Consider the following 22558-nt stretch of genomic DNA (forward strand, 5'->3'; position numbering starts at 1 on the left):
CATTTTTTGTCACATCAAATCCAGAAAAATTTTAATAAAAAGTGATCAAAAAGTTGCATATAAGCAAGCAAGGTACCAATAGAAAGGACAGATCATGGTGCAAAAAAATGGCCCCATAGACCGAAGGATGAAAGCGTTATAAGAATGTGAATAGAGTAATTTTAAACACATTTAGTTTTTTTAAAAAGTGTCAAGATAAAAAGTTTTATAAATTGTATATAAATCAGTAATCGTACTGACTTGAGGAACATATATAACATGTCAGTTTTACTATAGAATTAATGGTGTAAACACCCCCCCCCCACACCCCACCCCCAATGACAACAAATTTCTTTTTTTTTTTTTTTTTTTTAACTGGACAAATAATTTTCCAGTTTCACAGCTCATTGTATGGAAAAAATAAGTCTGCCACTGTTAAGTACAATTAGTGGCGCATGAAATAAGGGCTCATGTGGGTCTGTAGGTGAAAAATGCAAGTGCTATGGCCTTAGAAACAGGGAGAGGATAAGATTAAGGTGCACAAATGAGAACTAGGCCGGTCCTGAAGGGGTTAATCTCCCCCCAGCATATTGCTGTTTGTGCCATCTATCACCCTGTATCTCCTATTATGTATAAATATGATGTGTCAGTGATTGTTACAACATGACTGATGAAGATGCCAGTGCTACAGCCTGGAACACTGTATCATCTTATCACCTCTAGGCTACAGTTATATCCTGCCGGGCTGCCGCTTTGTATCCGCACTAATGTATGATTGTAATGCGCTGCGGTACCGCACTATGAGCACATCGGCCGCACACTGCCGGGACAGGAGCCGGGGGCAGTGACGTCACCAGCACACCCTCGTGCGGTTTTTGTTTATAATAATAATGTCAGGATTTTGACTGTCCGAAGCTTTATTGACAAGTAACAGGATGGCCTGTGGCCCTGTGTGCGCGAGGCGGGGGAAGCGCCGGGCTCCCCGCAGTTCTCCTCCAGCGCAGCCATGCAGAAGTCCGGGCACTGCTCCTGGCGGCCGCCGCGCCGCGCTGTGTGACGGGTCAGTGCTCCAGTGATGTGTGCGCAGCGGAGCCGGTAGCCTCCCGGGGGATACCGGCTCTGGAGGACCAAGGGCAGCGGCCGCATCATTTGCCTGCAGAGCGCTGCTACGTGTCCTGGGAGTGCGCTGTGCGGACGGCGGGATGTCGGTGTGTATGCGGCGCCTGATCACCAGCACCCGGGGCTTCCTGTGGTCGGACATGGAGACCCGAGCGCTGCTGGACATCTGGGGGGAGGCGGACGTGCAGTCGGCCCTGGACGGTAATTTCCGCAACAGCCATGTGTACCGGGACGTGGCCGGCCGCCTCAGCGAGCTGGGCTTCGAGCGCACCCCGGAGCAGTGCCGCATCCGCATCAAGGGCCTCAAGCGTCAGTACTACCAGGCCCGGGAGGGCTTCAAGAAGAACGGCCACGCCCGCAAGATCTGCCGCTACTACGATGAGATGGACCGCATCCTGAGCACACGGCCGGCCCCGGCCACCAGCTCCGAGCCCCCCGGCATCCTGCTCCTCCGCCGGGAAGAGCCGCCCGCACAGGAGGAGGAGGAGGACGGAGAGGACGAGGAAGAGCCCACCGGGGAGGGGGGGCCCGAGTCCTCCCAGGACAACCTCACCGAAGACTCGGGGGAGGGCTCCTCCTGCTACACCGAGCACCCCATCAAGGTGGAGGACGGCCCCAGCTTCGCCATCCCGCTGCCCCCCGATGAAGGTGAGCGCCCCCTACTGCCCCCCCTGTCAGCTGTCACCATGGGAACCGCAGGGCTCTGGGGGACAAGGAGGAGAGGCCTAGGAATAAGCCCCCCTACTATGTAACAGGAGCCCTGCAGGTAGGAGATGCCACCCAGGGGAACCCATAGACACAAGCACATTGCAGCTCTGCAGGGGCAGAAGCATGGGCTTGTAGTGCCCTAAGGAACGACTGATGGTACAGCCACTTTAATGTATTTGCCAAAATATGTAAAAAGAACCATTCATCGCCAACTCTCTATAAAGCTAAGAAACATTTATTATTATTATTTATTTATAGAGCGCACTTAATTCCAGAGCGCTATACAGGCGACAGAGGTAACGAACAAGAACATTACAAGATCAAAACGCATTACATGAAGGCAAATGGCAGACTGGTACCTTGGGGAAGAGGACCCTGCCTGCGAGGCTTACAATCTATAAGCATTGTTAATAAAGCTACTAACACAGTGCCCAAGCATATTACTGCTTCTTGAGTCCCAACCTGCAAAGCTCAGCTCATTACAGAGGCCCTGAGTGCATGTACCAGCGCCATCTATATTCATGTGTAGTACTGCGCATGTCATAACCAAATAGCCTTGAATGCATCCCCATATGTCAGCATCGCTAGAAGCATCTCCCTGGTCCGGCTGCGGCCTAATTAGGACACAGATGAAAACACTGCCTCTCAATGATCTTGGCTGCAGCTGGGTCCGGGAGATGTTTCCAGCGATGCTGACGTATGGGGATGCATTTAAGGCTATTTGGTTATGACATGCGCAGTACAGCAGGGAAAGGACACCACATGTCCCTAATATACAAGCGCTTAGGCCCACCCTTCTATGATAAACAGAGCTGTAAATCACGCCCAGAGAGACATGATTATAGCAGAATACATCACAGACTATGACTAGTTAGGACTCCAGGACCGACCGCCCAGATGACTAGTTGGAATTGATTAACATAAAGTGCAGGAAAGAATAAAAGTACGTTTTCCATACTTTGTAGACTGGGAAACGCAAATAAGCTTGGGAACTGTGTTAGGAGCTTTATTCAATGTTTCTTAGCTTTATAGCGAGTTTGGTGATTGATTCCCTTTCAATGTGCCAATTTTTATACTTAAAGGAGAAGTCTTAAGAAATTTTTTATTAAAGTATTGCATTGCCCCCCCCCCCCCCCCAAAAAAAAAAAAAGTTATACAAATCACCAATATACACTTATTACGGGAAATGCACATAAAGTGTTTTTTTCCCTGCACTCACTACTGCATCAAGGCTTCACTTCCAGGATAAAATGGTGATGTCACGACCCGACTCCCAAAGCTGTGCGGGCTGTGGCTGCTGGAGAGGATGATGGCAGAGGGATGCTCAGTGTCCCTCCAGTGCCCTGTGTCCCTCAGTGTCCCCCTGCCATCATCCTCTCCAGCAGCCACAGCCTGCACAGCTCTGGGAGTCACTTCGTGACATCACCATGTTATCCAGGAAGTGACATCACCATGTTATCCCGGAAGTGACATCACCATTTTATCCAGCAAGTGAAGCCTTGATGCAGTAGTAAGTGCAGGGAAAAAAAGCCCTTTATGTGCATTTCCCGTACTTCTCCTTTTAAAGTGAATGTCGAGAATACATGATGTATGCTTCATAAAGACTGTTTGGTTGAAATGTCGCTACATGTACCTGTCGTGCCAATACAACTTTGAACTCTGTGACCTCTGCTCCTACTTCGCCTGCCTACGAATTTGATGTTACAAATGTTGGCTACTGGGATTGCTGACCCACTGGCATGCATCCTATTGAGCTACTACTTATCTGAACCCAGTTCCATAGGTGCTGTTGGACTTGTTTGTTACATATAAGAAACCTATCCATTCTATCATGCTGCTGGAACCACAAGCAGCATGAAACTAATGGGCTCTATTATCACAGTGAGCTGTCATTTACTCTAAACTGCTGTGGAATTACAAAGAAAACCACTGAGGACAAGGGAACTAGTCACCCTTATGGTCCCAGACAGGTGCTCCCAACCTGCTGGGCGGATTGTAAATGCTGTCAATCATGCCCATCAGGGTGGTGAGCAGCTGGGATGACTAGTGACTGTTTCTGGTTGGGTTTAATACTATGATTTAATCATGGATTATTGTGCTAACAGAGTCTGTGAACTCTGCCTGTGGTTCAGGAAGCATGATGACAGGTAAAACATACCCAGACTAGCTATGTTGTAAATAGAGAAACAAATTTACAGTATAAACAGATTTTATCACTTCATTAGCTCTGCAGTCGGCTTTTCAGCCTGCTGCCTTTATACTCAGTGCTGCTCCTCTCCAGATGCTTGGGAAAGCTGGACCAGTCCTGGGAAACTTTGCCTAGTGTCTGGACCACCCCAATAAAGTGTTTCTCTGTGATGCATTATTTTTAAAGGTAATCTTCCTTCAGGCCACCAACTTCACATGAGAAAGATGTGGTGTGTGCCAGGCACAAGGGATCTCCCCATGCCACTGCCTGATAATGATAAAAGCTCTGACACAATGAAACCTCTTTCTTAGACAGACATGATTCTGATCTCTTTATTTCTCAGATGCCGATTATTATAGTATAAATAAACCATGTCTAACTTCCTTCCCACCTCAGGTTATAAATCTGTTCATGCTAAGATCGATCCACCTCAGGTACCTCTGCTTAAAAAGTCTAAGAAGCGTCACTCAGGCTTCGGTGTGGACAAAATGATGGAGCGTTTCCTTCAGCAAAGTGTGAGTGCGGAGGAGAGGTTTTACAAATACGAGGAACAGCGCTTACAGGTGGAAGACAAGCGACGTGAAGCTGAGCACAATCGGGAAATCCAAATGTTACAGATGCTGGGACAGTTACTAAATGGCATCTCCTCCACCTCCCATATGGGAGGGCATGGCCGTGTCAGCAGCCCCATACGAAGCAGTGTCCGGACGTATGGGGACACAATGCACTTTACTACCGCTTCACCATTTTCTCCTCCCATAGGTATAATTCTGTCATTATTTCACTAGCAGGCTGGGGCATCTTAACATATGAACATTGCAGCACTGTATTATGGTCCACGTTGGAGGTTCTGTTTCATAGAAGCACTGAACTCTGTACTTTCAGGAGACAAATCAAAAGGAAGGTGAAAGTGTTTGGTCAGTTATAAAGATAATTGATGAAACATTTAAAGGTTTTTGGCACAGTTGAATACATTTTTCTTTTATTGTACTGGTTGCTCTTTCATATTCTGAGTAAGATCTGTTAGAAATTCAGCCTGACAGCTCGGTCTCTAGCATCTCTTATCTCTAGTTTTCTGCTCTGACACCATGGAAACAGCACCTCCAGCTCTCCCCCCAATTTTTGCTGTGGCTGATAATCCCACATTGCATGGTTATTGGGGGAGAATTGTGGGCCTGCACAATAGCCCAACGATGTTGCTAGAATTATTGGCAACATTGTGCTGCTATTTAGGGAGCTCAGGGAACATGGACATTACAGAGCAAATTTGTCTGTTCAAGGTTCCTTTTTATAGGCTAGATCAGGAAACAACTGTGGCTGCCCATAACTTTCCTGGCAAAATTAACTATTTTTTGAAAGCCAGACCCACAAGAATCAACTCATGAGATAGGCGGGTCCTTCCTCTATCAGACATGTATGGCATACCCTGTGTTTTTGCCATAAATGTTGGAGACTGGAATATCCTTTTTCAGGGATGAGCAACTGTACTGTAATAATAAAACCGCTTAGTTATCTAAGCAGTCGGCCTATCGCCTTGCTGCCTTTTAACTCGGTGCGCTCTGCTCTGGGTGCTTGGAAAAGCTGGTTCCAGTCCTGGGAAAATAAGAAACGTTTCCCAGGACTGGAATCAGCTTTTCCCAGCACCCAGAGTGGAGTGGCTCTAAGTTAAAAGGCAGCAGGCTGATAGGCCGACTGCTGAGATAACTAAGCGATTTGCTTCATTATTACTGTAAATTCGCTCATCCCTGATCTAATGTTTAGTTTTACTTTTAGTTGCTTCTTGAGTCCTGGTTTATACTACCTTTTTTAAGTTGCTTAGATCCTCGTTTTGTTAAATACAGGTTATTTATATAATGCTGTTGAATAGTTTCTTGAATTCAGCATTCAAATTCACATTACTTTAATGTTGTATTAATAAATATCTTACACACTAAAAAGTATTTGACATATTTTTCTGTTAATCTTATAGTACTCGCTCTCCTTTTAAGGCTTTCTCCCCTTCAAAGCTTGAAGTCAATGTACTCCTACTACTATTGGGAGACCTTTTAGGGTCCTTTTACTTTAAATCATCTTCAGCTATTCACATCCACAAATGAGTGGCGATCAGCAAGATCGTCGCTCTTTTATGTGCCTTTACCACTGCAAATTGCATAGCCGGGCTGCACAAACTATCGCTGCATAGTTTGTGTGGACATTAACATTCATTGTCATCGCCAATGTCTCCTGTTTACACAGGGAGATGTGCAGCCGATAACACTAATTGTTTGCGCCGTACAAAAGATGCGTTTAGCAGCTGTCACTTTTACACAGATGAGTGATAATCTGCTTGTGTAAGGGTCCATTTACACAAAGATTATCTGCCAAATATTTGAAGCCAAAGCCAGGAACAGACTATAAACAGAGATCAGATGATAAAGGAAAGCCTGAGTTTTCTTCTTTTTTCCAATCCATTCCTGGCTTTGGCTTCAAATCTTTGGCAGATAATCTGTCAGATAATCTTTCTGTGTAAATGGACCCTAAAGGGGCCATATGTTTCCACATTGTGGTGTTAAGGAAAAAAAAAATCACTGATATTTTTAAAGTACCTGTAAACTAGGTGTTACCATGTCTATTGTTCTTACTAGATGGACTGAAATGCACAGTGTTATTGGTGGATACAATAGTACTAATGGTTGTTTAGTCTGGCTTTGTGTTGAAGTCAACTTTGTAAAGCGTTCCCTTTTTTTCTCTGTTAAAAATTGCTAGGTCCCCCCTCCTAAATGAGAAAAGTACCAATGAGGTAAAAATGTTAGTTTGTCCATTTCCAGTTGTACCGCTCATCACATCACAATATTATTCTAACATGTTTGTTAGCATTACCTTGTTTGGCTGTTAGGTCACTAAACTCAAATGAGCACAGATAAAGCGGTCATGTTCCAAACTGAGCTTATTCAAAGAAATTTTTTTTTAATTAAAGGCACAGTAGCTTTAAACATCTATATAAGGTATTACACCTCTTAAATTGAACAGTATGGGGGAGATTTATCAAACATGGTGTAAAGTGAAACTGGCTCAGTTTCCCTAGCAACCAATCAGATTCCACCTTTCATTTTCCAAAGAGTTTGTGTGAAATGAAAGGTGGAATCTGATTGGTTGCTAGGGGCAACTGAGCCAGTTCCACTTTACACCATGTTTGATAAAGCTCCCCCTATGTTTTTTTTTCTTCTGTTTTATGCTACTTGGCGCTGTCTCTATGTAATGATGCCATCAAAGTGTGTGAAATGTCAGTGGAGCATAGCAGTAGCTTCATATACTGTCAGGATGTGTCACTTTTGGGCCATGTTCACACATAGTTTTCTGTTAGTCTTTTGGTCAGTCTATTTTTTTTATTTTTTTTTAATTAAAACCAGGAGTGGGTTGCAAACACAGAAACTGCAAACCTTTCCATTATAATTTTCCCCTATGAGTTCCACTCCTGATTTTGATTGAAAAAAGACTGACAGAAATACTATGTATGAACATAGCCTTTTGAGGTGTAAACATTAATCATTGTGTATGATAACAATTACCTCTGGAAATTACAATTTTTGTCATTTTCATCTTTAGTTTTAGAGAGATCCTTCTCTCTGCGCCCCACACGTCCAGCCAAGGACATGGAGAATATCTTCCAGCTGGTCAGAAATGTCATCCCCCCACTGACGTCTAAAAAGCACAAAGGTCAAGATGGGAAGATTGGCATTGTTGGAGGCTGTCAAGAGTAAGCAAATCTCATGTACTAAATGACATCTTTGCATAAAATGTTCACAAGGATACAGAAAATTAGTTGTGATAAGTTTGGGCTTTTTCTGTGAGAACATAGATAAATGTCAGATTGAAGCTAGGTGTAATACTTTTGTCATTTGTAGCCATCTGACTGGATCTACATACATGTGGCACTCTGCAGTGATGACATCACTGCAAAAGGTCAGATAACTTCACAAGGGAGGATGGAGGAGTGCACTGAGGGTAGTCCTGCCTGCAGTCCACCGAACCACCTCATTTACATAATTATTAAAGTTACCTTTATCCCAAGTGTTCTGAGTGCTATGGGAACATAAGAGCAGGTTAGTTTTCTGCTGTTAGTTTCCCTTTAAAGTGTTCACCCATCTTGTGCAGTCAGCAGTTTTGAGGGGTCAGTACATCACTGGATGGGCTCCCTTTAAAATTTTTGTGCTGTGTACTAATAAACTTCAATAACTGCCAGTATTTTAGTGATGTTTTATATAATTGTTGGAAGAAGTGCCACAGGCTAATGAAACTGCAAAATATATTTAATGTAATAAATGTGGAATAGCAGATGCCTTCTTAGCAGAAAAAAATCCTCGATAATCAGAAAATCTGGTTCTCATTAGGCATAAGTGCAAGTGCAGACAAGGTGGAGTTTTTTTCTACAGGTTGTTTTTATTTACAGTGTGTATGTATATATATATATATATATATATATATATGTGTGTGTGTTTATTATCTACCTGTATTTAAAGATCCCTTGGTATTTTATTTTTAATAGATATACTGGTGCTCCGTACTTCGCAGCAATTTCAGCACTCAAAGTGGTAAGTTCTACTTCTAAACAAAATGAAATGACGACTACATGTGTGCGTACAGGAACAGCGCAGGATCCGAATGAATGAGATAAAAATCGTTCAAAATGTAACAATTTTAAAATATTTACACTATCAATATTTGTGGATAAAAGGTTTATAAGCCATGTCAGATTTTTTTTTTCTGGATTGGATCCAGTTTTTCCCAGGATCCTGGGAGGAGTGGCAGGGAGCGGAGCAGCAGGAGTGCAGATCAAACAAAGCAATTCGCTTGGTTTAGATGAGCGGTTTGCTTATCTCTAAAAAGGACCTTGAAAAAAATGACACCTGCCATCTGGCATTTTTCCTTTTCCTTTGCAGCAGTTTTGATATGTTTCCTCTTATATGTTGTGATTGGCCTTGATCTGTTTTATCTCCCTGTTTAGTCTGGTTGATCGTTTGATCATTCGTATGAAAGTGATGTGAATGGCCAGCCTATACAATGTTTTTTCTACACTTTTTTCTTTTTAAGTAGATTAACTTTTACATCTTAGCACAAGATATCAATGTCAGAACCGCAACAAGGTTTACACTCTACAAATGTGCTTTTTTTTTTTTTTTTACCAGTATACTTCCTTTCTGTATTTGCTCTCAAACCTTACTTTTCTTAGGGTGCAGACTTGTCCCAGGTATTTTGTACCAAAGATGCAGCCACTGTGATCAAGTCATACAGTCCAGAGCTGATTGTACACCCAGTTCTGTAAGAGTCCTTTTTTAATTACTAATATTCATAATAGGTTTTCATAAAGTTATTGTACACTTTTTTTTTTTTTTCATTCACACAGTGATCATCCTAACGCTTTACATGAGATAGAAAAATGGCTTCCAAGATTACACACACTAGTAATAGGACCTGGTTTGGGCAGAAAAGATTCCATACTGGATACTGCAAAGGTAACAATGTAATGGGGAAATAGTATTATAAGCCTTAAATGGGCAGTCTTAAAAAAATAAATATATTTTTTAAATACATATCCTAGGGGCATGTCAGAAGTTTTGATCGCTTAAGGTCTGGGTGTTCAGACCACCACTGATTGATAGTCAGAAGCAATTTACTCCCCAGTTCAATGCTTTTTGTTTCATTGCAGGAGAGATTATTTTAAGTTTGTGGAAACCACCTCCTGCAGGGAGCCAGGAAATAAAGCGATTGGCCAAGTAATTCCGCTTGCTAATGATCAGAACATATGATATGTCTCTAGGACATTTTAAAAGTTTTTGTTAAATCAATCCATACCCATGTGTAATTCTTATTAAAACAATATTACCTGTTTTACTCCTAGGGTATTATTGAAAAGGCCAAGGCAAAAGGCATTCCTCTAGTTATAGATGCTGTGAGTATGCGGCTTTGACTCTGGGGAATTTGGGAATTTAACTTGGCACTAAGCAAATATTACCTTATATTTTAGGATGGACTTTGGCTTATTGCACAACAACCTTCTGTTATACAAGGCTACCAGAGGGCTGTGCTCACCCCGAATTTTATGGAGTTCAGTCGGCTGTATGAAGCTGTGGTAAATATTTATATCTAAGTTGCTTCTTAGTTCATATATTAAAAAAGTATCCCAGATATATCCAACATAAGATTTCCTATTTGTTACTTTGCCAAACTTATTTGCAGAGCCTTAAAATGTGCCTACACTTATATTTATCTGTCTGTGCACTGCTGTCAAATCTATTTGCATATCTGTCTTTGGAATAAAGTTAAGCCCTATATTACATTCAAAACACATGTAAAGCATTAAACTTACAATGAGGAGGTGGACATACATTTAGTTATAGGATTAGTATTTAGCAGATTCCTGGGCTTTACTAGGAATAAATAATTCAAGTGATGTTACTTGAGGGGTATATTGTTTTCCATTATTTGATTTAATATTTTCATGTAAAAGCTGTTTCTATAGTGCTGGAACTCCTGCTGCTGCTTGCAGCATTTACAAAGCTTTTTCCGTAAAATACTAAACCCAGTCAATGAAAACTAAACACAGATAAGCCATAACATTACAAACATTGATAGTGGCCATAAATAACATTTATTATAGTGGTCCAAGGAATGATAACTAGTAGAGCAAGAACAGGGCTATGGGTAGCCCCTTGGGAAGTGAAAGTTAACCCATCTGGTACGATCCCTCAGAAGAGTTACTGTAGCACATTTTTTTTTGTAATGTCCGCTGTCAGACCGGTCATTGTATCATGTTGATCCATGTTTATCATAGCTCCTGCAATGGGCGGGGAAGAGGACTATGAGGCAAGAAGATGCCCTCATGTGATGAATCATGTTTTCTTTAATGCCACATGGTTGGCTGAGTATGTGCATCACTTGCCTGGAAAGGAAGCTGTTGCAAAAGTACAACTCCCATCATGCCTGCATTAACCTTGGTTGCCCAGGCATGATGAGAATTGTAGTTTTGCAAGAGCTGGAGGGCCAAAGGTTCCCCATGCCTTTTCTAGGAATCTTTGGGTCTTTGTGTTTATGTGGATATTACTCTGATACTTTCCTCCCACTTCAACATTGTTGCAGACCAAAGATATGTTCAGCAATGGTTTGAGGGACATGACAAACTGTTGAAATTGTTGACTTGATTTCCAAATTCTGCAGGTCACAATCCAACTTAGTATCTATAGGATGTGCTGGAAAAACAAGACTAAGGCATGAAAGCCCTGTCTAGCAATTAACAGGACTAAAATGTTTTGGCCACCTTTATATATGTTTTTTTGCCAAAGTATAGTTCAACTGCTAACTTACCCATATTGGGAGTTTTGTCTGCAGCCCCACTCTCATCTAAAGTGCTGGTAGCCCCCTAATGCGCACAGGGTGCAAAGGAGGAAGGTATGTGTTTTATGTTCCTCCTCGGCACAGTTCTCTTGCAGTTAGTAGTTGAATCCACAGCCCAGAGCACTGCCCCGCCCGCGCCAAGCTGGCCCGCCCCATTGATTGTCATTAAAAGGAGCGGGCCGGCTTGGCGGGGGGGGGGGGGCAGTCCTCCTAACTGTGCTCCGGGCCATGGATTCAACTAACTCCACTGGAACAGTGCTGAGGAGGAAGGTAAGAGACATACTTTCCTCCTCAGTGCCTCATGCACATTAGGGGGGTGATAGTTCCCCTTTAAGGATGTTACATCAGCCCATTCATTCCCAGTCAGTGAATTTAGTCAGACAGCTTTCCATCTATATACATGGCTGACTGCACACATCACTGTGACTCTTCCACTACGCCGGCACTCCTTGCTTGAGTTTAGTGTACAGTTATAGAGGAGACACAGTGATGTTGTATCACATGTTCTCCCACAGGAAGCAATGTATGAGAAGTCATCTGGCTGCATTTAGAGACTGGGGCCAAGCAGGGTTGGAGTGACATGGCTTCTCTAAGGACCCTATTACACGGGATGACTATCGTGTGTAAAAAAAAAAAATTCTATTGTTCAAATTTAAAAGATAATTACTTTGTGTGAATGCAGTTGTAGTGGACCAGAACAGAAGATGTTTCCCTAATGATAAGTCTGTATCTGTATTTATTTATATTCTGACTGTATCTGTTCTGAAAGGAATAATGGCCACTACAAACTTAGTGTTATGTCACCCCCCAGTGTTCAAGTTTGGTATTACTCATATTTCTCATACATATTGGTTTATTTGTTGGTTAGTAGTGTGATGATGCAACTAGCCTGGTATCACATGATCTCCCTGGCTGCCATAGTAACCATAACAGCTGTTGAGCTCTGGCTGGGATCAGTTGGTCACACCCCTTTTTCTAGAGACTTCCCTCTACCTTCAAGGGGGAAGGACTTGTTTTCCTGTGTCTCCTCAAGAGGAGACGCCACAACCCTGCGGTATCCTATCTATTGTTGGTCTGAAGTATTCCTGTCTAGTCTAGATCATCCTGAATCTTCAATTCTCATATTTATCTAAGATCTGGGCGTCATTTCTAGTCACAGTTGCTTCATCATTGTTAACAGCAAGTATCCTATTCAGCCTGTTTACCCAGCAATATACTCCTGAGATTACTACGCCCATCGTTCAGTTGTCCCTCACTCAAAGTAACGCTACTACACCACGGCCTATTGCAGCATCAACTACTATTATCAGTTATATTTAAGTTTGCTTCAATCCTGGTTGCCTCCAGAGAAAGACTATTGCTATTAGTAACCACCGAGTTAATAAACATACAACTACCTGGCATTGGTTTCATTATTGGTGCCTTGACTAAGGACAACGAAGAATCGTGTGGTGTAGCGGGGCCCGCTTAGACAGATGCCCGTCAGTCAGCTCCCCTCGTGACATAACATCTGGCCATTGACTAACTGGGCTAAATCTACTATTACTAACTACTATTCCCAACAAGCTGCCCCGGCTCACCACACAGGCATGATCGAAAAATCGTTTGTCGTTTTGAGCTGAACCTAAATTAATCGTTCACCGTAATTCCACATTTATTCACTAATCGTTCAGTGTAATTCCACATTGTTTGTTCATTAGTTGGGATCAGATGGAGAAAACAATCGTAACAAACGACTATTCTGTGTAATAGTAGTGAATGATTTCAGGTAGCTCTCATTTGCAATCGCTAATCATTAAAAATCGCTTAGGGTACTATAACACGGGCCAATGAAGGCCCGATGATAAATGTAAACGAGCGCCAATCTGCTAGATCTGCGCTCGTTTACTGGGCCTATTACATGGCCTGATCGTTTAACAAGGGCTGCAGGGACATTCTTACCAATGTCCTTGCAGCCCTTGTTTAAACTTTATACATTACCTGTCCAGGCTGCGGCCTCTTGTTATGTGCTTCTCCCCAGGTCCCGTTTACTCCAGCTGACAGGCCGCCCAGCCAATCACTGGCCGTGGCGGTCCCGGCCGGTGATTATCTCAGCTGACAGGCCGCTCTGAAGCTGGAGAGAGCGGGACCTGGGGAGAAGCACAGAGTAAGAGGAGCCCTGCAGCCTGGACAAGTAATGTATTCTTCTTTGCATATCGCTATTACACGTAGCAATGCGCGGTTGGCGCCCGACAATTATAGGTCAGAACCTATATCAACGATCAGCCAACGACAACGATTATTGGCTGATTGTTGTCTTTACTACACAGAACGATAGTCGGCCGGATAGGGCTGATTCGGACGATTGTTGTTCTGTGTAATAGTACCCTTAGCCTAATAGGACCCTAAGTGGGCATAATTTACAACTACTAGTCTTGTCTAGGGAACAATAAGGAGGTTATTAAGTATACTAACAATTGTCTAAATGTACACACAAGTGAGCCTGCACCTGGCATCCCTGTGAACCAGGAAAAATGCTGTGCAACTTTAATATGAACTGCTTCAGAGTCAATGAAAATCATAAATGCTGAAGACCTTACTTTCCTACTTTCAGCTCACCGAGCCAGTGGATAGTAGCGATCAGCATGGAAGTGTTCTGAGACTTAGCCAAGCAATGGGCAATATAACCATTGTTCAGAAAGGAGAGTGGGACCTTATATCAGACGGTGATAAAGGTTTGTGCATACATTGTTAAAACTATAGAGAATATTATAGTGAGTAACATGTAATAGGACTGTTTAGGACTACACCTATTACTGGACCCAATAGGTTGTTATATTTCAATTACATGCAGAATGTCTTACGATTACAGTTTATGCACAGACCTTATGGTTATCTGTTATCTATGTTAGAATATATATATATAGGAAATATTGATGAGTGACTAGTTTCAGGAATTTAAAGGAGAAGTCCGGACAAAACCTATTTTTAATTATGTTCTAACCCAACAAAAGTTATACAACTTTTCAATATAGACAATTGCACCTTATTTATCGTAGGAATTTTTGATGACCTAAATTTTTTAAATAACTTCAATACATGCTTTTGCTCAGAAGCATTGATACATCTTTCTGAAAGTGTGTGTGTATATTTTTTTTACAACATATAAAAATTTACCTTTCCTGCACTAGAAGCTGCATAGGTAGGAGATTAAGATTTAGGTTATGGCAACTTTTGATTGTCCAATAGGGGAGATTTTTACCATCAGCAAGAGGTTCAGTGGGGCCCTAGCCTAAGCTTTACTGTAAGGTGTTTGCAAATTCAGCATTATAAAAGTGTATGTGTATATTTTAGTATGAAGCTATTATCATTTCAGTTCTAATTGTTCACCAAAGCAGGATTCTAATTAATTTCCTCTCTATTGCAGTTTTAGTGTGCAATCATGAAGGTAGTAGCAGACGTTGTGGAGGACAGGGCGATCTCTTAGCTGGTTCTCTTGGCGTCTTAGTACACTGGGCATTTCTTGCTGGACCAGAAAAGATAAATGGGTATGTTATTTCATATCAAGACTTGGTATCATTTACCCTCTAAGAGTGGGTTCACACTACGGAATAGGGGCAGATAATCCGCCGCAGATTCCATCACTTGGGCGCATCTCCGCTTGTGCCATAGACTTCATTCTTTGAACAGGTGGATTATGCCGGCTGCTGAAAGAATTGACATGTCAATTCCCGCCCGACCATAAAATGGAGTCTGTGGCACGGCGCAGAGATGCGCGTGAGCGATGGAATCCGCAGCAGATTATCCACCCCTATTCCGTACTGTGAACCCACTCTTAGAGGTTTACATTTAATGAGTAAAACCATGTGTGTTTGCACTGATTTTAAGGCTTTTTAATGTGGTTCCATAGTTTTAAAGTGACAAAGGTTATTCTCATTTTTTAACTTTCAGTAATAGCTGATCACTCATGATTAACAGATTTTAGACATTTTAACCACTTAGGCCATTTTGACATTGGGCTACATCATTATATGGGTTAAGTTAGGTACAGAGAGGGCACACTACTAGAGCCCTCTCTGAACAGCACCGCCCCCGGGTGATATCTGCAGACAGGGACTGATATTGGCGTCGTTTAAATGCCTTTAAAACACCATCCTTAGTGGTGGGATTGCACCCCACAAGTGTGGGCGATCCTACTTGCTGGCCTCCTCGACTTAATGACTCCGATACTGGCTTTGCAATCCTTTACTATGGGCTCCAATAGCCCTTACTAATAGAGCACTGATTGCAGCGATCAATTACGGCATTGTTCATAGAAGTCTCTTAGGGGACTACATATTACTGGGTAAAATAAAAACCACACCTCTCCACATTTAAAGCCTGAATCACCCCTCTTTTTCCATATTATGAATAAAATAAAAACATATTTGCTATTGACGTGTGCAGAAGTAGCCAAACTCTTAAAAGTATTGCATTCCTGATATTGCAAGGTAAACGGCTAAGCGCAAAGAAAGTCAAGGTGCAAAATTCCAGATATATGGTTCACACCACATCCAGAAACATTTGAATAAAAAGTGATCAAAGTCGCATATACGCAGGCAAGATACCGATAAAGTTCAGATCATGGCATCCTCAAATAGCCCCATAGACCAAAAAATAGAAGTGTTATGAGGATCAGAATTCCTAAAAAAAAAAAAGCTTTAATATTTTAAAAGTAGTCAAGTAAAATAAGTTATACAAGTTGCCATAATCGTACTGACTTGAGGAGCATAGATAACAGGTCATTTTCTTACAGTGTAAACAGCATAAAGACTAAACTCCCCCGAAATGTAAAAAATATATATATATATTTTTCAATTTCACTGCGCAAATAATAAGGTTTTTGCAGCATATTTTATGGACAAATTAAGTCTGTCATTGCAAGGTATATTTCGTTTCACACAGACTAGGGCTCATGTGGGTCTGTATGTGCCTTTTTAACACGAAAAGCAGAAATGAAAAATGGAGGGATGGGGTTAATAATTGTTAGACTGTTTTCACATTTGCACCAGGGTGGTGTTATGTTGCAAGTTCCATTTATTTTGCAGGATCTGAGGTGACAAAAGAAATACTGCACCACTTAGTAACCATTGTTGAACAGACTGTCAGGCTCTGACTTGTGGTGCTGAACTGACTCTTCGAAGTAGGCTCCAAACTGAGCCCTGGCAGATGTGAACCTAGCCTTAGAGCCGTACTACACTGCCCAATCAGGAACGTAAACAAGCCTATTACACTGCTCAACTACTGTGCAGCAAGGGCTGCATGGACATCATTAGCAATGTCTATGCAGCCCTTGCCTTTTAGTGTAAAATAATTAAGTATATACATACCTGTCCACACTTCATGATATCTTCCTGGCTTCTGCTTGTAGCCGCCACTGGAAATTAAGAGCGGGTCTCTGAAGTGACAGGCCGTGGCTGTCTTGGCCAGTACTTCTCTATTACACGTAGCAACGTGCAGTCGGCAGCCGATTATTTTAGGTCAGGACCAAAAGACACGATCAGCTGATTGTTGACATTGTCTTAAATTCATGGAGTGATAATAAGCCAATCTGCCAAATCGGCAGATAATCACTCTGTGTTATAGGGCCCTTAGTAACATATTGTAAAATCTATTTGTAATTCTGGTGTTTAGACTGAGAAGTTGTGACCTATTTCCACTAAAAGTAATTTTGGGGTGTAATGGCTAAAAACCCCAAGTGAAGACAGCCTGAATGTCATGATCACTGTTACTACCCCTTTAATACCTGTTATATAATTTAATACCTGTAAGTTGAACAGATGTATTTTAACCCTTTAATTGGTCTCTTGCAGTCAAAATCCTTTTGTGGTGGCAGCATTTGGAGCCTGTTCTCTTACAAGGCAATGCAACCATCAAGCATTTCAGAAGTATGGACGATCTATGACCACTACCGACATGATCTCAGAAGTTGGAACAGCTTTTAACAAGCTCTTTGAAACCTGATACAGCATATTCTGAACAATTAACTGCATTATCCATAGGACTAACACTAATGCACTAGTGCACAAAAGACACTTGTTCCTGTGCAGTAGCAGTATGAAAAACATGCAACACTGTATTTTTCTTTTTCCCTGGGGAAAGGTGTGAGGGAAAAAAACCCTATTAAAGACTCCAGATTTGTTAAACCCTTTACCAAAAAATAAAAAAAACACTGAATCGCAGGGCTGCTGATGAGGCACTCAGAAAAGGAGCCCAGATTTTCTTGTGGTTCTAGCTGAACCCTGCACATACTATAGTATGATATTCCGTTACTTCCCATCTAGTGCAGTATCGGTGCTCTGAATGGTGATTATAAGCTTAATAGATATGAACAGCATTACGTGTACATGAGCACCTTTCAATGACTTCCGCTCGCCCTTGGTGATAAGTGCCTGCTATTAGGTTTCATTGGTCTTCACTTTGTAATGAGTCCTTTGTCAGAGCTATTAATGATTGTTCTTAATGTACATCATAGTTTGTATGCAATTTTAGAAAAGATTCACAGGACAATAGAGTAATTTATCCAGTCAGAGTTCTATTGTTTTAAATTAATTTGATTTTTACTTATGAGCAAGACCTACAGTTCTAGGTAACATTTGTTTTAAATGAAAGTAAAATAAATATCCTTTCATTTATTATTTTTCATTTGATGAACTTTGACTTACACTGAAAGGCAATAACTTCTCACTTTTATTTCAAAAGGAGAAATTTACTCCTCTAAAATAAAGGTGAGAACAAAATATCTAGCAACTTGCTGGACTATGCAAAGCGTACATTAAAAGGAATTGTGTAAACAGCAGTTACATGGCATCATTTATAGAGGATCATTACAGATGATCAAAGCAGGATTCATTTAGTCCCGAACAAAGCTTAACAATTGGCATTTGAATCCTACAGTCTGCCTGCTCCGTGAAGAGGGTGGATACATTCCGAGGATTATCTAGAAAACATGGATACAGCCATAGGCTATGTTCACACACTGTAAGAGACCGGCCATTCCGTGACCTGACAGTATCGGCCGGATGATCTTTAGTGCCGCAGAGTTCTGATGCGGGCGCATCCATGCACGCCAGCATCAGAACTCCCCACCGCACACTATGGAGTGAGCGTCCGGAGCTGCGCGCTCTATAGTGAGCACTGACTGGGTTTTCTGAGGCCATTCACTGAATAGTGGCTGCAGAAAATGGACATGTCAGTTTTCTACGGCACTGCGAGAGATCCCGTCCAGAGCATATACTATGTGTATACACTTCAGCCGGAATTCTATAGAGGGCAGGTAACATATTTACGTATTAATCACTGCCATCCTTTTACAAAAATATAAGTGTTGTGAATATGGCCATAGACTGTAACCATGCTTTTCAGGTGGTCCTCAGGCTAAATGAATCTCATTTCACTCATCTCTATCATAGAAAACATAGTAGTGATAAAGTATACAGTAACTTATGTTCTTATAATCTACTCAGTACTACATATTTTCTGGTGGTCATTCACTCCCTAAATGTTAATATCGTATGATGATCTCTCATTCAGTTGACCTTATACTGACATTCAAAGTCCAGCATATACTATTGGAAGTGTTATCCTTGAGTATAAACTATGTCGATGTTTGTGGAGAACTAAAGAAATAAAGGGTGTGCCTCAAAGTGTTAAAGGGGTAGTGCGGCGTTAGACATTTAAACAACTTTGTAATGTGTGTTATTTAGGTGAATGTGAGTATAATGCACCACACTTCCGGGAAAGGGGGCCATTCACATGTGTGTTATTTAGTGAATAAATGTTAAACACCGCACTACCCCTTTAAATTAGATTGACATAGTGGTCTGCCTTTTGGCATGAAACACCAAAACTCTATATGAGAGCCAGCTTTCTACCTACTTTCAAACTTATTAACCCCTTCAAATCAGCCATACACGCTACTGCTGCACAGGCAGCCTGTGCAGTAGGAACATATATAATCTGTGGTCCAATGAAACATCTGCATTGATCATTCCCTAAGATCTTAGAAAAGTCTTGAATGATGCAATCTTCCTTTTTAGGACACAAGGCCCAATTTAAAGGGGTTATCCAGTGCTACACAAAAATGGCCACTTTCTTCCAGAGACAGCCCCTTATTTGTCTCCAATTTGGATGGGGTTATGTAAACTCATTTCCATTGAAGTGAATGAAGCTTAATTGCTTAAGAGTCATGCTGTCTCTGGCAGAATGCGACCATGTTTTTGTAGCACTGGATAACCCCTTTAAAGTTGTATTCTGAGTTAGTATTAGGGTATGTGCACACTACGGAATGACGGCGTATCACCGTCCGCGGATTCTGCAGCTCGCACCTCCACTGCTCCCATAGGCCTCATTCTATAGTTTGCCAGATTCCACCGTCCACCCGAAGAATGAGCGGGTTCATTCTTCGGGCAGACGGCAGAATCTGGCGAACCATAAAAACTCACTATTTTAACCATTTTTTTGTTGTTGACCAAAATGGCTATCACTAAAATATTTTGATTGAAAGTATTTACCCACCACATGGATTTTTCTGGCTAACACAGTACCATAATATTTTCCCCAAACATAATTGTGATGTGAGTAAAAACAGGAACAAAGCCAGCGCCTGGTTCACAAGTAGTAAGCATAGGTCATGTAAGAATACAAAAATGTAAATATCTGGCAGCATCATAAAGAATTAATGGAGCAGTGGGGTGCATATGTGAAACGCCACTCTATTTAAGACACTTGAGTAGGTTACTTACCACCACTGCTGTAAAAGCAGTGGTCTGCCTGGTATATACATTCACCGGCCACTTTATTAGGTACACCATGCTAGTAACGGGTTGGACCCTCTTTTGCCTTCAGAACTGCCTCAATTCTTCGTGGCATAGATTCAACAAGGTGCTGGAAGCATTCCTCAGAGATTTTGGTCCATATTGACATGATGGCATCACACAGTTGCCGCAGATTTGTCGGCTGCACATCCATGATGCGAATCTCCCGTTTCACCACATCCCAAAGATGCTCTATTGGATTGAGATCTGGTGACTGTGGAGGCCATTTGAGTACAGTGAACTCGTCATGTTCAAGAAACCAGTCTGAGATGATTCTAGCTTTATGACATGGCGCATTATCCTGCTAAAAGTAGCCATCAGATGTTGGGTACATTGTGGTCATAAAGGGATGGACATGGTCAGCAACAATACTCAGGTAGGCTGTGGCGTTGCAACGATGCTCAATTGGTACCAAGCGGCCCAAAGAGTGCCAAGAAAATATTCCCCACACCATGACACCACCACCACCAGCCTGAACCGTTGATACAAGGCAGGATGGATCCATGCTTTCATGTTGTTGACGCCAAATTCTGACCCTACCATCCGAATGTCGCAGCAGAAATCGAGACTCATCAGACCAGGCAACGTTTTTCCAATCTTCTACTGTTCAATTTCGATGAGCTTGTGCAAATTGTAGCCTCAGTTTCCTGTTCTTAGCTGAAAGGAGTGGCACCCGGTGTGGTCTTCTGCTGCTGTAGCCCATCTGCCTCAAAGTTTGACGTACTGTGCGTTCAGAGATGCTCTTCTGCCTACCTTGGTTGTAACGGTTGGCTATTTGAGTCACTGTTGCCTTTCTATCAGCTCGAACCAGTCTGCCCATTCTCCTCTGACCTCTGGCATCAACAAGGCATTTCCGCCCACAGAACTGCCGCTCACTGGATGTTTTTTCTTTTTCGGACCATTCTCTGTAAACCCTAGAGATGGTTGTGCGTGAAAATCCCAGTAGATCAGCAGTTTCTGAAATACTCAGACCAGCCCTTCTGGCACCAACAACCATGCCACGTTCAAAGGCCCTCAAATCACCTTTCTTCCCCATACTGTTACTCGGTTTGAACTGCAGGAGATTGTCTTGACCATGTCTACATGCCTAAATGCACTGAGTTGCCGCCATGTGATTGGCTGATTAGAAATTAAGTGGTAACGTGCAGTTGGACAGGTGTACCTAATAAAGTGGCCGGTGAGTGTATATTAGAGATAGATCTATCTACATACACTATATCTATATAAATCAGCCTGGCCACTGCTTTTAGAGCAGAGCGGTGGTTGACAAGCTAGACAACAAGCTGTCAATGGAAGGAGGCCAGTTTCCAAAATCAATGTATTTGCTAAATTTTTACCTTAAAGAGCCTTGAAGTGAAGTGTATTAGTTGAGAAGGGAATATCACTTTACGCATAAGATCGACATGAAGACCATTATCATCTTCCACTGGATGGATGCTACAGCATAGGGTCAAGTATCACTTAATTGACTTCAATTCATTTTTGAAATTAGAGGGAACCAATCTGCCCCCAATTGGGCAGATTTGGTTCCCTGGAGCGCTGTATAAAGCTGCTGTGCAGCTGGCTGCACATACCGGACGCATCTGCAGCTTTATACCTAAGAAAATTAAATTTAATCCCCAGGCGCACGGCCGGGAGAGGGACGGTAGGTAGTCATCTGGGAAGCTACTGGCCCGTGTCTAGTCACCTCTCTGTCCCTCTCAGCATGAGTGACAGGCAAAGGGGCTTTATACAGTACTCCAGAGAACCAAGTCAGCCCTCTAAAGGGAACCAGACACAGTGGGACATGCACCACTGTGTTTGCTTGCTGTAAGATTTGGGTCTCCTGATGTGCCATTCTACGATAAGAATGGCAAGAGACATTACACAGCAGGATAAGTTTTACAGAGCTCACATGATTTATGGAAGTTCACTTCTATCTCTGTGAGCCAGTTGAAGCGCGCAAGCGCGAAACGTCGTCGCTCTAATCTGTGGAACGCACCGCTTGTTTGTACACTGCTCTGTCCCTGAAATAAAGCATCTGATTACGCTCTATCCTGGTGAGTTGCCGTTGTATTTCCACTTGTCTTCAGCTCCTCACTTCTATCTCTGTTCATCAGACTATCATCAGACTTTCCTTTCCTTTATACCGAGGGATGAATAGAATTCTGAGCAGTTATACCTACCATATAGTATGTGGCTACAAGAGGAGACCCCCCCCCCCCCCCCTTTTTTTTTTTTTTTTTTTTTTCCCCTTTAGCGTTTTTAAATCATAACCAGTAAAAGTTAACTTTTATCGGAGTCTTCTTTCTTTCAGTAAGGTGTTCATATATAGTAGTGGACTGAGAAATAAAGCCGCTTAGTAATAGAACATAAGGCC

The 22558-nt window shown here is 42.2% G+C and overlaps 1 protein-coding gene across 8 annotated transcripts in view; it reads left to right on the forward strand.

Annotated features, from left to right (window-relative positions):
* NAXD (NAD(P)HX dehydratase) overlaps window positions 1-19067 on the forward strand; it is a 31914-nt gene extending 12847 nt beyond the window's left edge. For 4 of the 8 annotated variants that reach the window (XM_069970768.1, XM_069970766.1, XM_069970767.1 and 1 more), the window contains 9 exons: window positions 7580-7730; window positions 8520-8565; window positions 9204-9292; window positions 9378-9486; window positions 9873-9923; window positions 9999-10103; window positions 13959-14079; window positions 14772-14892; window positions 17197-19067. In XM_069970768.1, coding sequence (XP_069826869.1) covers window positions 7580-7730; window positions 8520-8565; window positions 9204-9292; window positions 9378-9486; window positions 9873-9923; window positions 9999-10103; window positions 13959-14079; window positions 14772-14892; window positions 17197-17347 — 944 coding nt within the window. In that variant the 3' untranslated portion in view covers window positions 17348-19067. Of the gene's footprint in view, window positions 1-885; window positions 1747-4390; window positions 4757-6751; window positions 6774-7579; window positions 7731-8519; window positions 8566-9203; window positions 9293-9377; window positions 9487-9872; window positions 9924-9998; window positions 10104-13958; window positions 14080-14771; window positions 14893-17196 lie in introns of those variants that run through there. The other 4 variants (XM_069970763.1, XM_069970765.1, XM_069970764.1 and 1 more) reach the window with 4 other exon arrangements.
* Window positions 19068-22558: the final 3491 nt, after the last annotated feature.

Source organism: Dendropsophus ebraccatus, chromosome 5 (assembly GCF_027789765.1).
Source record: "Dendropsophus ebraccatus isolate aDenEbr1 chromosome 5, aDenEbr1.pat, whole genome shotgun sequence".
NCBI lineage: Eukaryota > Metazoa > Chordata > Amphibia > Anura > Hylidae > Dendropsophus > Dendropsophus ebraccatus.